This window comes from Pteropus vampyrus, unplaced genomic scaffold (assembly GCF_000151845.1).
Source record: "Pteropus vampyrus isolate Shadow unplaced genomic scaffold, Pvam_2.0 Scaffold46, whole genome shotgun sequence".
NCBI classification, from domain to species: domain Eukaryota; kingdom Metazoa; phylum Chordata; class Mammalia; order Chiroptera; family Pteropodidae; genus Pteropus; species Pteropus vampyrus.
In genome coordinates, this window is record NW_011888827.1 from 7470359 (window position 1) to 7486139 (window position 15781).

General features: G+C 43.5%; 1 protein-coding gene across 3 annotated transcripts in view; it reads right to left on the reverse strand.

Annotated features, from left to right (window-relative positions):
• The window catches only part of ACSL5 (acyl-CoA synthetase long chain family member 5), a 39583-nt gene extending 24279 nt beyond the window's left edge, over positions 1-15304 (reverse strand). Inside the window, exon 1 of one of the 3 annotated variants that reach the window (XM_023530152.1) lies at positions 15284-15304. Coding sequence is in view for 1 of the 3 variants with exons in the window: in XM_011359298.2 (XP_011357600.1) it covers positions 14681-14699 (19 nt within the window). In the remaining 2 variants the exon portion in view is untranslated. Of the gene's footprint in view, positions 1-14680; positions 15071-15124; positions 15233-15283 lie in introns of those variants that run through there. The other 2 variants (XM_011359299.2, XM_011359298.2) reach the window with 2 other exon arrangements.
• Between the last annotated feature and the right edge of the window lie 477 nt (positions 15305-15781).

Here is a 15781-nt window from a genome sequence, read left to right on the forward strand (position 1 = left end):
GTTCTGTTTACAGAAGGGACACACACACACACACACACACACACACACACACACACACACACACACACACACACAGCTTCTAATCCTCCAAATAGCAGAGTTGAACTGCCCTAGCACCAGAATTTCTCCCACCGTTTACCTTAGCAATGTCAAAAATAATAGAAGGCATACCCCTCCCTGCAACACTTGACTCTCCTCCCACAAGGTGGAAAGGATCAAAGGAAACAAGTTAATCATTTCCCAGACGGTTCTGAGAAACGACTGCCCTTTTATTGCTGGCCCACAAAACCTAGAAGCAAACCTTCTGGACCCAACATAAGCTGGTAGTCAGAGAAGGGCACTCCGGAGGCTCCCACCGCTCAGGCAGACCAAGGGTCAGGGAAGACTCTTCCGGCTGGAAGAGGGAACCTCTGTAGAGGTGACATCACAGATTTTAGAAATCGAGTGTTCTGCAGGAAGGACATTGCCTGCTGGCCAGATATGCCTTGCTTAGTGCTTGCTTGCTTGCTTGCTTGCTTTCCTTCTTTCTTTCTTTAAATTAAGTTTATTGGGGTAACATTAGTTAATACAATTATATAATTTTCAGGTGTACATTATAATTTGACATCTGTATGTTCTATTGTGTGTTTACCACCCAAAGTCCAGTTTCCTTCAGCTACCATATATTTGATCCCCTTTACCCACTTCACTCAACCCTCTACCCCCCTATATTTGACCCCCTTTACCCTGTCTACCTCCCCCCTCCTCCCTGACTCCCTATCCTCTGGTAACCACTAGTCTATAGTCCATGCCCATGAGTCTCTGTTTGTTTGTCCTATTCATTTGTTGTTTTTAGGTTTATATCCGACATATAAGTGATATCATATGATTTTCAACTTTTTCTGTCTGGCTTATTTCGCTTTTTGTACTTTCTTTTTTGAAGTATCAAGCAGGGCTCAGAGGTCAACAGCGTCACAACTTGCTATGTCCGATGTCCTCTCCTCCAGAGAGTCTGGAGGAACCGTCGTTACTGGAGGCAGCATTAATCAAGAATGCAGAAAGCGTGCTGGGAAATGGACCTGACACATGGTAGCAGGTGAGCGTTGAAGATTTAGGTCAGGAAGAGATCTCAGGGAAACAAAAGCAACAAAGGCTTTTTCCAATCCAGGTTTTCTTGTAGTTCCCAGCCAAATTCAGCTTCAAACCACTCTGATGGGAGGGGCTCAGTCTTGCCTCACAGCTTTCAGACTTGATCAGGTTAGTAAAAGCAGCAAACGCGAGCATTTGACTGTACTACGGGCATTGGGCTGGGCCGATCACATGGATCTCATTTAATCCAACCGATATCATGAAGCCACATTTTACAGACAAGACTGTAGATGTTCCCCAGGGTAAAGTGACTTATCCAAGTTCACTCACCATTACCATTCCTGCTTCCCCATTAAAATCTACAAACCCACAACTCATTTTTTTCCTCATAGAGACTAGCCACAAGATTAATTTGTCTGGCAACTTACAGGTGATGGCAAAAGTTAAGAATTTGCATTCTCCAAAGTTTACTGCAATGCCCTATGGAACAATAGCTCAGAGATGAGACAACATTCCTACTCCAAATCAAGTGAGCCAAACAAGCTCGACATAGAGTCTTATCAGATCAAGGTCACGTTGTCCTTGCAGCTCTGGGGCAGGTGTCATTAGCTGACATGGGGACTTTTTCTCCATCAAGGAACATGCTTCCTTCTACTCCAACCAAGGCTACAAAACTTAGGGATTCTATGTGGGAGCAGTAACAGTCTCAAGAAACCCTGAGTCACTGTTATCATTTTTCTGCCTCCTGATTGGTTATTACCTGAATTTGGAGTTGTCCCTCTCCATTTTATGGAGGAAAATTGAACTTCCAGAGACTGAGATGACTGTCCCCACCTCCTTGGCTTCTTCCACATTGTGTTTAGGGGAAGAGAAAAGAAACAAACAAAACACAAACGAAGCCCCACAGGTGCTAGGTTACGTAACAATGGGTGCTATTGTGACTACCTGCCAGGATTCTAAGAACCTGGGGATCTGAGGAAACCAGTCTTACCTGACTTGTATGGTGAAGTGGCAATCTAGGAGGTAGAATATGTTCGAGAGTCAGCTGTGCAGTTCATGGTTTTTAGGCCAGCCACCCCAACCCAGGCCTAGAAGGGAAGATCGCAAAACTGACAGACTGGGTAGCAGAATCCTGCTTTGTGCTCACCCATCCTGCCTACCATCAGCCCCTCCCCTCAGCCTGCCACGCTGCTACCAGTCTGATAGTCTTTCGAGCTTTAGAATTCTTCTCTCTGTCCCAAGGCCACTGTCAAATTAAGAGATTCTTACCTACGCTCCTCTTTTCAGTTATGAGAACAAATTGTTGCACCAGGGACTTTGCCCTCTTCTTACAGATGATTTATATTTCAACGGGAGACTTTGCTAACAATTCTTTAAAAGAAGATCTAAAGGTGAAATTTATGTTCCGGTGTGGCGCTATGAAGTCGGGGGTGGGAAGGGAGGGTGACTAGCCTGGCAAGTAACATAAAGGGAGAATGGGGAAGTGGGAGAGAGAGAGAGAGAGAGAGAGAGAGAGACAGAGACAGACAGACAGACAGGAGAGAAAGAGGGAGAGAGAGAAAGTTGGCACTTGCTCTCAAACTTGGCTGACTGTCACCATGTGGTAATGTGAGCCCGGAGTCACCAGATAGTCAGATTTTTTTCTCTCTAGAAAACCTGAAACACTGGATTTTTATGAAACCTCTGTGTTTAACCATTGGCTCGAATAGTAAGTATCTGGTTTGAGATGAACAAAAAACATGTCAGGTTTAATGTGGACCATGGTCTATCAATTACTGAGCACTTTTAGACATACTCCAGTCATATTGTCCACAAATGAGACGAGACTGACCACTTCATTACAGACAAGGAGGTATTTATGAAGGTCAAGGCCATAGTTTCATGAAAACGAAGTCCTTTGCCTGCGCTGGATGCAGAAGACACTGAAGGATGTATCTATGTGTCTACCGAAATAGCTTACTCGCTTGGCTATTACTGACCAGGTATCCAATTCAAATAGGAAAGGCACAGAATTTCAGATGATTCCAACCTGCTGCCCCACATTGTTTTTAACTGAGATAACATTCACATAACATAGAATGAACCATTTTAAGTACAATTTAGCGGCATTTAGTACGTTCACAATGTTGTACAAACATCACCTTTAGTTAATTCCAAAACATTTCCTTCACCCCAAAAAAGGGACCCCTGCCCCCGTCAAGTAACCACTTCCTGTTCTCTCCTTCCCGCGGTCCTGGAAAACTTGAATTTACTTTCTATTTCTATTGATTTAATAATTCTGAATATTTCATATAAGTGGAATCTTATGTGACTTTTTGTGTCTGACTTCTTTCACTTGGCATATTTTCAAAGTTTATCCATGTTACAGTGTATATCAGTTTTTCACTCCTCCTGATGGCTGAATAATATCCCCTTATAGGATAGAATACATTCTGATCGATGTCTGGGTTCTTTCCACCCTTTTGCTATGGTAAATAGTGCTATAAACTTTGTATATAAGTTTTGTTTGAATATCTATTTTCAGTTCTTTAGGGTAAATATTTAGGAGTGGAATTGCTGGGTGACATGGTAATTTTACATTTAACTTTTTTGGAGAACCACTAAACTGTTTTCCACAGTGGCTGTACCATTTTGTATTCCAACCAGCAATGTAGATGGTTCCAATTTCTTTCTATTCTCACCAACACTTGCTATTTTTGTTGTTGTTGTTTGACAACAGCCATCCTAATAGGTGTGAAATGGCATCTCTGTGAAATGGCAAATCTTTGATTTGCACTTTCTTAACGACTAGTGATTGAACTTTTTTTCATGTGCTTGTTGACCATTTGCATTTCTTCCATAAAGAAATGTCTATCCTGGTCCTTTGCCCCTTTATAAATTGAGTTGTCTTTTTGTTGTTGAGTTGTAAGAGTTCTTTACATATTCTGGATACTAGACCCTTATCAGATTTATGATTTTCAAATATTTTCTCCATTCTGTTGTCTTTTCACTATCTTGATAGTTTTCATTTTAATGAACAACACAACGCTGTTACGCTACCACTAGAGAGGATTTGTGATGATATCATGAAACCCTCTCAATATTTAATGGGAGAAACCGAGGGCTTGAGACAAAGTGAGCCCTTTGGGTTGTTTTACACCATGACTAGGCTGGGGAGTTCTGATTTTAACCTTTAGAATCTGTTAACACTTACATGTGTGCTCAAATAAATGAGGGAAAAAGCCACCATCTCTCTCACCGTGTGTCCTGTATCACTCAAATAACAATTATCTTTTGGTCACTTCACAGAACCCCCTGCAAGCAGATGGTGTGATGGCATTTCCTCTTCCTTTCGCTTCACTCCTAGTCGGGAAAGTATGTGGGGTAGAGAGAAGTGCACTAGTGGTAAAGAAAGGAGGAAAGTGAGTTGTGTTATGCTGTACTTGGGAGTTCCCATTCCAGGTCATCTACAGATAGCTGAGGAAGCCACAGTACACATCTGAATGGCCGCAAGTGGAAAGCTTCCTCTACTCTCTGATGTGGTCATAAGGACACGCCTCTGCCTCATACCCCAGGATGCCCATTTCTCCTCAGCACTTCCCCTTAATTCACTCCAAGCCCCTCTCTTCCTCTGTGGTATGGGTGGCCATGGCCAAAGTCACTCATTTTCTGTCGTCTAGCATGTTTAATTCCCAAGCTAGCTGAAAGACACCTTCTGCCTTCATACCTGTTTGCAAGCTCCAGGACTAGCCTCGATGTGTAGGTTATGATCACACTATATTCAGCTTTGGGTTTTGCTGCTTTGCGGATTTGGAGCAGCATTTCTTCATTAAGTGTAATTTTCTTTTGGATAAAGTCCTCAAATAGTTCCATCTACCCTAACTTTCCCATTTCAGTCAACTGTAAGTCCATTTTCATCTTAGAGCCTCTGTATTTGCTCTTCTCTTGTCCCCTAGAACACTGTTACCCAGATCTGCAATGTTTGCATATTGCTTATAGGTCAGATTTCACATGTGGTTTCCTCAGAGGCTCACTCTGATCACCCTCTTTAATATTGCCCTTTTGCCCTAGTCGCTCCCATGGACTTTGCATTCTCTTCTCCATGACACTGTTCATTATCTGAAATAGTCCTTGTTCCTTATCGTGAATTGCCCCTACTGAAACAATGTTCTAATTGGAACAGAGATTTTCATTCTGTTCATTACTATGTCTCCAATGCCTGTACCATGCCTGGCACAAAGTAAACTTTCAGTGAATGGTCATTGAATAAATGACCAGTTTTCTGGTACAGAATTGTCTGTTTTAAATACTCATAGTTAACCTATTTTCCCTTAGTAAAACTCCCCCACCCCCAAACTCCCAAAACTTAGGTCATCAAAAGCCATTCTGGCCAATCTTGAGATAGGTACTCCCAAATCAATATTTTGGCAAAGTATTGGGTGGGAGATGATGGCCGGTGAAAGGATATATTTCTAACACACATCAAGGACCACTCAGGATCAGTCGACTCCTCCAGGCTTGGAAGAATCTATAGGATAAATGTTATCGAATAAAGTCATCTATAGTGGGAAGTAGGGAGAAAGTCCAGCGTAGAAATAAATAATTCTGTTACCCTAGGTTTCCGGGATTCAAAGGACGATAGATAAATTTTCTTTGCTTTTAGGCCTGAAGAACTAATTATTTTCTATGTAATAAGGAGATATAAATTATAATTGTAAGCTTTTCAAAAAAAAAAATCTGCCTCCTAATAATGGCATACTCATTTGGATTTAATTGGTTTCTTGTTCTCTCGCATGCATGGGCTTATTCTGTGGTGATAGAAAGCTCATTAAAAGGGAGTCCAGAGTCCCCAAGTTCTTACACCTAATTAGTTAACACATTCTTCTATTCTGAGTGAATTACTCTCTCCTAAAGATTATGTCACAAGTTTTCCCAACTCATAATGACTCCAAAGGGGCCTGTGTGTTATTTTAGAGGCTGCATAAGAAAGTTTTACTTTCTTTGTTAGGCTTTAAGTTGTAACTCAGCCTCCATTGTTATTTTTCCTAAATTCTTGCTACTTCCAATTTAGGAGGCCATCTTCTCTGTCTTTAACCTCATAGTCAATATCTCTGGACAAATTCCAAGGTGATGGCAAAAGGTCAATAGGACATTACAAACCAATAGCTTCCTAAGTATCTTTGGATGGATCTGAGAGTCTCTTCCCTAATATGCAATGAATGTGAACCAGATATGCATTCCACTGCAAGATCCTTCATCCAATTTCCTCAGAGCCCTGGAGCTAAGGGATTTTCGACTTTTCTTAACACTAGTTTACTGTGCTGCATCAAATGTAGTTTTCTATTAAGAAATGAAAGATAATATGATTCAAGACAATGATCCTGTTTCAAAAAACTTAAATAGAGAAAAGCCTGATGTGGAAAAGCATCGGTTCCTAAGGAGAGCAAATCTCACCTATTCACGCTATTTAAAATGATTCAAAGATCAGAAAGGCCAACATTCAGTTATATCACAAAAATTTGTTGTCATATTTCCCAATTGAAAAACAAAAATAGTTTAGAGGGGAAGCTTAAAAACCCTGTAAGAAAATAAGAAGCAATTAGGAACCATGAAATAATTCTGTAAGGTGGTCAGTTACCAAATTGATAGCCAGAACGTCAATAGCTACCTTATATTTCATGCCAATAACTAATTTGAAAATAATGGAAAAGATGCCATTCACTAGTGTATGTATAAATAAATGTGCAAAACCTCTATTTAAAAAATGGGGAACAAAAGAGGCTTGAAAAATGGAAGAAATAGTCAAATGGCCCTAACTCCCTAAACGTATCTATACATTTAATGCAGTCCTAATAAAGACCCACAGGATTTCCTTAGGAATTAAAAAGTTAATTCTAAAGTTTAAAAATAAATAAAACTTACAAAAAGAGTCAGAAAAGGTTTTTTAAAATAACAGGAATTAAGTGGGTAGCAAAGAGGTAAACATAAATTTGCTTACTATAGAGATTTGGAAGTTTTCTATTGATCATAAATAGACAAATCTATGTAACAAAATAATCCTGAAATACTCCCAGTGGATCTATAATAAATTATCATATACCAAATTGCATTTCGAATCAAGATAGATTTTTTTTTTTCACCCATAATAAACGTATTGAGACAGCTGGCTAGCCATTCAGAGAGAATACACAAAGCTGATTACTGTCTTACTCCTAAAACGAAAATAAGTTCAAGATGCGTCAAAGGCTTAGTATAAAATAATGAAAACCATAAGAGCCTTTGGGGATAGAAAGGCTTGAGAGATTTTTTTTTTTTTTTTTTTAATAATCTTGGCATGGAGAAGACAAGACTGACACAAACCTAGAGCTATAAATGAAAAACATTGGAAAGTTCAATTACATAAAATTTAAAAAAATATTTGCCCTACAGAAAAGAGACCAAAGACAAAGTCAGAGACAAACTAGGAGAAGTATTAAATACTTATGACAAAGAGCTCAATTCCTCAATAAGCAATGCTTAGGAATCAATAAAAAACAAAATGCAACCCAGTAAAACAAAGGGCAGAGAGAGTTCACAGCAAAACAGATAAAGGCTTTGCTTATAGTTAAAAAAAAAAAAAAAAAAAAAGCAAGTTTAAATGAAACGCCTTTTCCCCACCCATAAGATTAGCAATGATGAAACTGTAAAATGCAGTTACTGTGGAAACACAGATGTGGCGGTGCCTCCTGGAGAAGCACTCATCGCCCTCCACCACAGTTTGGGGTGTGTGCTCTTTGCCTAATGAGTCCATTATTAACGTATCCTGTAGAAAGACATCGGTTCAGTCAAGTGCATCTTATGACTGTGTAAGGTACCAGTGAAGGATGTGGGCTCTGAGTCAGATGACTTGGGTGCAAACTCTGCTTGGTCATCTGGTTTGTGACCTAGAATAGGTAACCTGCTGTGGTTTCTAATCTGTAACAAGGCAATAATATCTGTCTCAGAAGGCTGTCACCATGATTAGAGGGGTTAAGGTACCTATAAAGTACTTAGAACAATGCCTGATGCATAGGCTCAAGTACTGGCTATTCTATTCATCATTAACTCTATAGGCTTGTTTACAATGCCAGAGACTAGGAAAGCCTTCTTTGATAGGAGAGTAATGAAACCAGTTAGAGTACTTCTACCCAGTGGAACTCCTGGCAGGTATGAAAAAGAATAAAGCAGATCTGCATACACTGATATGGAAAGCTCTCTGTGATATAGTACCAAGTAGAAAGACAAAAATTACTTGGACAATATGTATGCGTTGTGTTTCTGAAGGCATAATCCTCATAGGCAAAGATAGATGGAAGAGGGGAAATCACAAATGAATTTTCCAGGAAGGTTTGAGTATTCGCTCATTCAGACAAAGATATTTAAGGGCTTGACTGTGAACTGGGCATCACTGTCGGTGCGGGGGAGACAGCAGTGAAAACCCTGCCCTCATGGGATTGTGTTTCATGAGGGAGTTCGACAACAAGCCTGAAAAATAACTAGATTATATAGTCCTATGGAATAAAAAGTCAGTCCATAATTTTTCATTATGGAGGAGGACTGAGGGCACAGAAGGGGGTGAGTTTTAATTAGGGTGTGGGGGGAGGAGGTTAGAGTAGGTCTCGTTGTGAAGGTGACACTTGAGAGTAGGTAGTTAGTTATCACTTAATCTGAAATATGCATGCTTTAAAAAAACAAAAAAACAAAAAAACCCCACCACCCTAAAGTGTACAACTTCAAATTACCCCACCTCCGACTCAGGCAGCTGTCTTAAAAAGTTCCCCCACCTTGGCCGTGGTATTTCATGTGATTACACCTGAGAATACAGCTCTCCCACCACCTAAGCCACACACGACACATACCCTTTTCCCAGTGCTCATGGTGTGTGCTAAGCTTCTCAGCGGCAGATAAGCCAGTCTGAGCAGCAGCTCTGGGGGCAGAAACATTTTTCATTCATTTCTTTAGCAGATAAGAAACCAGAGCAAAGGTACAGTTTTAGTCATAGGGCCAAAGGGGCCCTGAAAGTGAATCTCTCAACATTTACCTCAAGTTGCTGAGCAGGGAGGAGGCTGGCGTAAGCTCCTGACCTATGAGCCTGCAGATAACTTCCCAGCCCCTCACCAGTGCCTGGGTGCTCAGGCGACCTTACTTCATTCAGCCTTCTGTACCCAACAGGGCCTTGTCAGCAGGTACAGGTTGCAGGGTGCTCTCCTCTGCAGGGGGCCTGGTGTTCAGTGTGCTCTGAAGCATACACAGCAGGGGATGTCCCCAGGCAGAGGGGAAAGGGCCTCCTTTTTATTTCCACAAAGTCATGCAAGGTAGAGCAAGAAGACAGTATTACCAAAGGAGGTCCCCGTGAAAAGCCCAGAAGGTGGATGAGTAGTCATTTCCACACCGTGGAAAGATTCTGTGAGTGTTTAAATTAAAACAAGAAAGTGATATGAAGCTCTCACAGCTCACTCTTCCTAGCCCTAGTGTTAGTTGGCATCCAGCAGTTCTAATTGGTAAGGCAGCTGGTGCAGAGAGCACAAGACCTATGCTTGAACAGGTTCCCTGGCCTGCCAGCAAACACAGCATAAATGGTTAGTGTTTCGATGCTTATCCATTGGTGATACCTTTGCTGCTGAATCACACAGGAAAAGCCACAGGAACCAGAGCTCAAGAAGGTTGTGAGAAGTGGAGCAGGATTAGCTCTTTCCTCGGGTTCGGGTCTCAAGGAGGCTTCCTGTGACTCAGGAAACCACTTGGGCTGTGAGTACTTCCGGGCAGAGGCTGCCATAGCTTTCAGATTCTACCGTGTCCAACACAGTGCCAGAGATATAAGCAGGAACCCACCGAGTGCCAGCAAGTCTCCTTCCCCTTTTGTTCACTGTTGGCACAAGTTCAGAGAAAGGCAACCAGGGAAGGGAATCTGTTGAAGAAAAGGGGGTGCAGAATTCAGTCCTGCAGTGACACGATGTGCGCCTATACACAGAGGGGGACCGAGCTGGCCGAGTCTTCCTCCGCAGTGCCACAGCAGGGGCTTTGTGCCATGGCGAGGGCAATGTGAAGCCACCTGACCAGGATGAGGACGAGGTTCACTCATTCTGCACGCATTTGAGTTTATAATGGGGGACAAAGCTAGTTCCCCAGGCAGTAAACCAATGCTCTGTGGGAGGAATCTGAGCATTAGGAGCATCTGGTGGACTGGAGAAGTATACATGTGGTAAGAGAAGGCTTACTCTCTCCTCTTTAAATTTATGTATAAAGGCAAACAAAGATCTTGGACCTACTATGTGACCAGCACTGTGCCATGTGCAAAGTGACAAAAACGTCGAAGACATAATTTCTGACCTCAGGGGACTGACTTATGGGTCTATTGAACACTAAAAACACTTAGAGAAGGATTCAGCGTGTGGGACACGAGCTAATGAGTTTGAAGAAAGGAAGGCTAGTGTACACAGGAGTAGTGAAGACAGCAGCATGGCGCTCTAGACCCTCAAGAATGTGTGGTCCTTGATCCCCTGGCTTTACTGCTGAGAGTTTCATTTCCAGGGTTAGTCAAGGATGATGACCCACCCCAATGGCTAGTAAGACTCCCTGCCCCCGCCCCCCAAGATTTTAGCCAAGGTCACCATCGCCAACCATCTGTTGTCTGTGTATGTCCATCCACTTTTTCCATGGAGAGACCTGTCACCACAATAGGTTGGATGAACCTCAATGGAAGGGAAGAAGGGGACACCCAGATGTGGGGTGAGAGGCAGTATGACTACAGGCACTAAAGCAGGACAAGCGGGACATTTGGGGAAGGAAATGGTGAAGAAGTGTTTCTGGTGGAGGAAGAGGATCCATCTTTAGTTGAAAGGGGGAAAAAATGGAAAAAAGCCTTCAAGAAGTCTGAATGAAATAGTGTCTGGGGCCTGGTGTAGACACAACACCACTGGAGTCCTTTCATTTCACAAACACCAGAGCACCTTGGGGGGCCAGGCCTTGGCCAGGTGAGCTGAGTGGTATTTAACAGGAAAGCCCTCATTAGGTCAAATAACTCAGTCCATGAAGACAGCATTGGCTAGCCATTGAGCCACTCATAGACAGGCTGGTGACAGGCAGTGACAGATCCAACTGGATCACAGATCAACAGAGTCAACCTTGATCTACTGCTACGCTTCCAAGAAATCACAGTTCAGCAGCACTCCCCAAACCTTCCTAAGCCTGTTGCTGACCAAGTGAATTATCAGAGGACCGAGGTCAGGAATACCAGTATCAGAAGTTCACTGGATTTGATAAGAGTGCCTGTAGAAAGATAGGCTGGACGAAGTGCCAGGTCCCTGTCATCCATGCCAGGATAGACAGGGTGACGCAAGAGGGTGAGGAAGAGTCATCCCCACCTGGGCTATCTGCAGAATCAGCTCTTGCATTACTTGGTTCAGCAATGGTCAGGGGTCACCAGATTCGAATTGCCAACAAAAAACTTTATTGCCAATTCTATCATTTCTAAGGGCAAACTTTCAAGGCCATTTCCTTTCCAAGTACCAGAGCAACAGACTAGCACTTACTAGATGTGTGAGCCAGGGGACACTTACTTAGTGTCGCTGAGCATGTTTCCCTCAATTGCACATAAGAAGAGGCAGGAGATAATCCCTGCTTCAAAGACACACTGTGGGTGGACCTTCTGGTACATGGGGGTACAGGAGAGGTCCTCAGCAGACTAGCTCCCTTTCTTCTCTTCTACTTACCTCAATGTCTAAGTCTTTGTCAATATCAGATGTTCTATTTTGAGATGTTCCAAATGAGAAGAGGTGATCATGGTCTTCATACCATAACTGCCCTTCAACTTACATGCGAAGGTCTTCACAACTTCTCTTTCTTATTTAAACAGAGGATTTCTAGTCGGGGAGGACATGGCACACCTCTGAGCTCTGGCCTAGCCATCTCCCCCAGCCTCCCCTGCCACTCCTGTCACAGGCCCCTCACAACCTCATAACTCTTGCAATAGAATGACACATGGAAACCCAGAGATCTACTACCAACTTCCCCGAGGAGTGATGGTACCACGGCCTGGCCAGAGCAGTACGAGGGCCGCCTGACCTTCCAAAACTCGTGCATTTATTCAAACAACATGAATTAAGAGCCTGGAAGATATCAGGCCCTGTACCAGGAGGAAGAGTGAGTGACAAGACTCCATGCGTGACCTCAGGACGCAGAGCCCCATAGGGGAGAAACAGACCCAGAACAGTTTACAGAAGAATGTGACAAAAGCAATGATGGCCGAACTCCGGGCTGCTGGGGACATGGCACCCTTGCAGGATGCTGCCGGGATGCTGCACAAAAGTCACTTCAGGCCGCACCCCAAAGGATGGTCAGTGCTTCTGCTGGCCAGGCCTCTTAGAAGGACAGGAGCAGAAACTTCATTCCTGGTTTCTAAAATATCATCAAATCCTGCCTAGACGTGGGAGGATTTCTTTGTTTGAGGTGCAATTCACGTAACACGAAATTAACCATTTTACAGCGAACGATTCAGTGGCACTTGGTCCATCCACGGCGTTGTGCAACCACTACTTCCATCGCGCTCCTAAGCTCTTCCCTCCCCCAGAGGAAGCCCTGACCCATGAAGCAGTGAGGGCGACACCCCATTCCCCTTCCTTCCCAGTCCCTGGCAACTATCAGTCTACTTTGTCTCTATGGATTTGAAGGGGGAGGATTTTCACGGGAGAATTTCTCTCAGCTTCGAATTTGCTGGCCCATGCACCCAACTATTCATTGGAAATGGAACTCGATGAGTCAGAGTTCGATCTCTTCATACTGTGTCCAGTTTCTTTATTTCTAAGCCTTGGTTTCCCCATCTATGAAACAAAGTACCTACCTCACAGAACTGTTTTGAATATCAAAAGAGAAAAGCCCCATAAAACAGTAAGCACAGAGCTGCCTCATAGAGAATATTTAATGAACAGTAGCTGTAATATTTGCTGTTCTATAAAAATGTCAACCTGAAAAATATCTAATAAACATGTGAACTCTATATCTGCATCATACATGAAAATCTTTTTACAAATGAAATTTTCTAGGAAATCTGAAGAAAGGCTAATTCTACACATAAATGGATGGAGCATGTTTTTAGCATCACACTGACTGTAGCTTCAGTCCCAGTTTGACAGTTGGCTGCTTTGTGATCTCGGGAAAATTGCTTTACCTCTCTGAGCCTATTCTCTCAACCACAAAATGGTGAAACCATCCAACTCATAAGGTTGTCTTAATCAAATATAAATGTACCTACTAATGACCTGGTGCTTAACTGGCTTCATCTTCCCTCTCTCCACCCATTCCCCAGCCCTCTCTCCTTCCCTGACCCCCACACTCCCTGTAGAATCTATGGCCCTTACTGTATATTTAGCAATTAGGCCCTAAACAATACATGGGTTTTTTTGTTTGTTTGTTTGTTTGTTTGTTTGTTTGTTTGTTTGTTTTGGTAGATATCTTTGTCCTCAAAGAGTTAGAATACAACCTGAGAGAGAAGACCATTTTAGGTCAGAACCTAGCCAAATACTTGGCTGAAACATTCTCTTTGGTCTGGATACTGTTTGTAAATAGATAGATAGACAGACAGACAGACAGATAGAAAGAAAGAAAGAAAGAAATGTGTTTTTCTGGGATACCCCTGCCTTACATTTTGCCAGAGTCCCCACCACCTACATATTTTTATATATACCATCTACTTTACATAGCTCTGTTATCTGCCTGTTCTATGAGCTTTTGTGACTCTTATTTTATTTAGGATTTGTTCCTTTTATTGTACTCAGCACACAGTGATGCTTGCAAAATTTTATACCATGTCTTCCAAGTTTATTCTATGCTCAAGCTCATACTTGTTAATTAGAGGGAAACAGCAGAGAGTAAGTCCTGTGCTGGAATACAGAGTCAGGGATGTCAAGCAAAAGCGATTATTCTATTTTTTTTTTCCTAACTAAACCAATCTTATTTTAAAATGAAGCTGGATTAAATTTAGTCTCGTCTCATTTTATTATTTTTAAAGACTGCCTCTGTTAGAGACGACCAATCACCTACATGTCGAATCTATAGATTCAGTCCCACTGTTCAAACCACGAGAAAGGGTGTTGTCCGCAGAAGCTGGCAAGTCCCGGTGGAGTCCCTTCCCAACGCTCACTCCTTGAATGTCCCTGAAGTTCACCTTAAATTCAACCTGTGGCTCCAGCCCTTGAAACAGAGCCAACTTCACCACAACCCATCTCACCAGTTATTCCATTCATCAGCTCTTACCCCAGGAAGGAGTCAAAGTCCACCGTGAAAACTAAGGGGTCCCCCAGCCCTCAAGGAAGCAGTGGCAGATGCCGGAGCCCAGAAAAACAAGTCTCAGTTGTGGTTCACCTCCCGCAAGAGAGGCAGGAGAAAGAAAATGTGATCTGTGCCTCACATTCCTCCTTGTATTCACCCCTCCCGAAAAGGAGGCTTGAAAGATGTACCTTAGACACCTGGCAGAGAAAGCGCTGACACGTGCTTGGGACACAGCAAACTCTAGATTCGCGGAAGCTGGGGCTCAGCATACCCACTTGGCCTCTGCCCCGTGCTCACAAGAGCCCTGGTGAAATGCCGCCCTGCCCTGCCCTCTACCTGGTCCCCTTACCCTGTGAGGGGGGCCGCATCTCTTGGTGTTTCCAGCAAATGGGGCTTCCTGGCTCCGAGTTCTTCCTGGCACACGAGTCCCTGTTCTTCCTCCTCACCCCTGTTTTCTCCAGGGACAGGATGGCTTCAGAACATTCATGCAGGCAGATGGCCACAGCTCAGAGCACCCCGTCTGCCCTGTCCGGAGTCAGGCCATGGCCGGGCTTCCTAACGTGCTCGGGGACTTCACTTCCTGGTTTTTCTTTCACAACTGAAAGTGGAAGTATCTGACCAGGAGGAAGAAAGCTGCCCAAACTACCCTGGCTGGTTTGCAAACACTTTAACCCCAGCCCCTAAGGGCTGAAACAACAAGCCATACACTTCACCCTTTTCCCCTTTAACTGTCTCCAAACAAAGAAAAACAAACGAATAAATGACAGGAGGTCCCCTCCCCCCCTCAGACTACCAGTGTCAGAGAAGTGGCTCTGCTCCCGCGCTCGAATCCCAGGACAGGAAGGTCCAGCCAGAGGCACTTCAGCCCTCACATTCCTCCCGAGACCCCCGGAGCACCCGGAGGACGGCCCAGCCCCTCACCCTGTCACCCCGTCTCCAATCCCCGGCATACCTGCCTCAGTCCCGGAAGTTCTGATAAAGCCAACAAAACAATCGGGTCAGGAAAGGCAGAGACAGGGACGGGGACAGGAGAGTCTTTTTTCTTTTCCACTGACAACCGAGCTCATCCTTTTCATATCTCAGACTTTAAATGGAAAAATACATTTGGCTGCTTCCCTCACCTCCCAAATTGAAACTGGGGAAATTTTAAATCCTAACACTACACAAGCCATCAGCTGTCACATCGACCCCACATCTTTTAGCTTCTGGAAAACTCCACTGCACGCACACGAGACAATGACAGTAGAAAAAGCAAATAAATTCTTATTATTTTAAAAGAATTTTGAACGTGCGGAGCCCCCGAAAGGGTCGTGAGGATTGGTCTACACGCTATCAGGACCTGGAGTAGTCTCATGGGATTCACCTAAGGCTGTGGCTGTCCTTAGATTTGGAAGCAGAAATAAAAAGTTCTGCCCTTTCCCGCCCCACACCCCTCCCTAGGATCCCACTG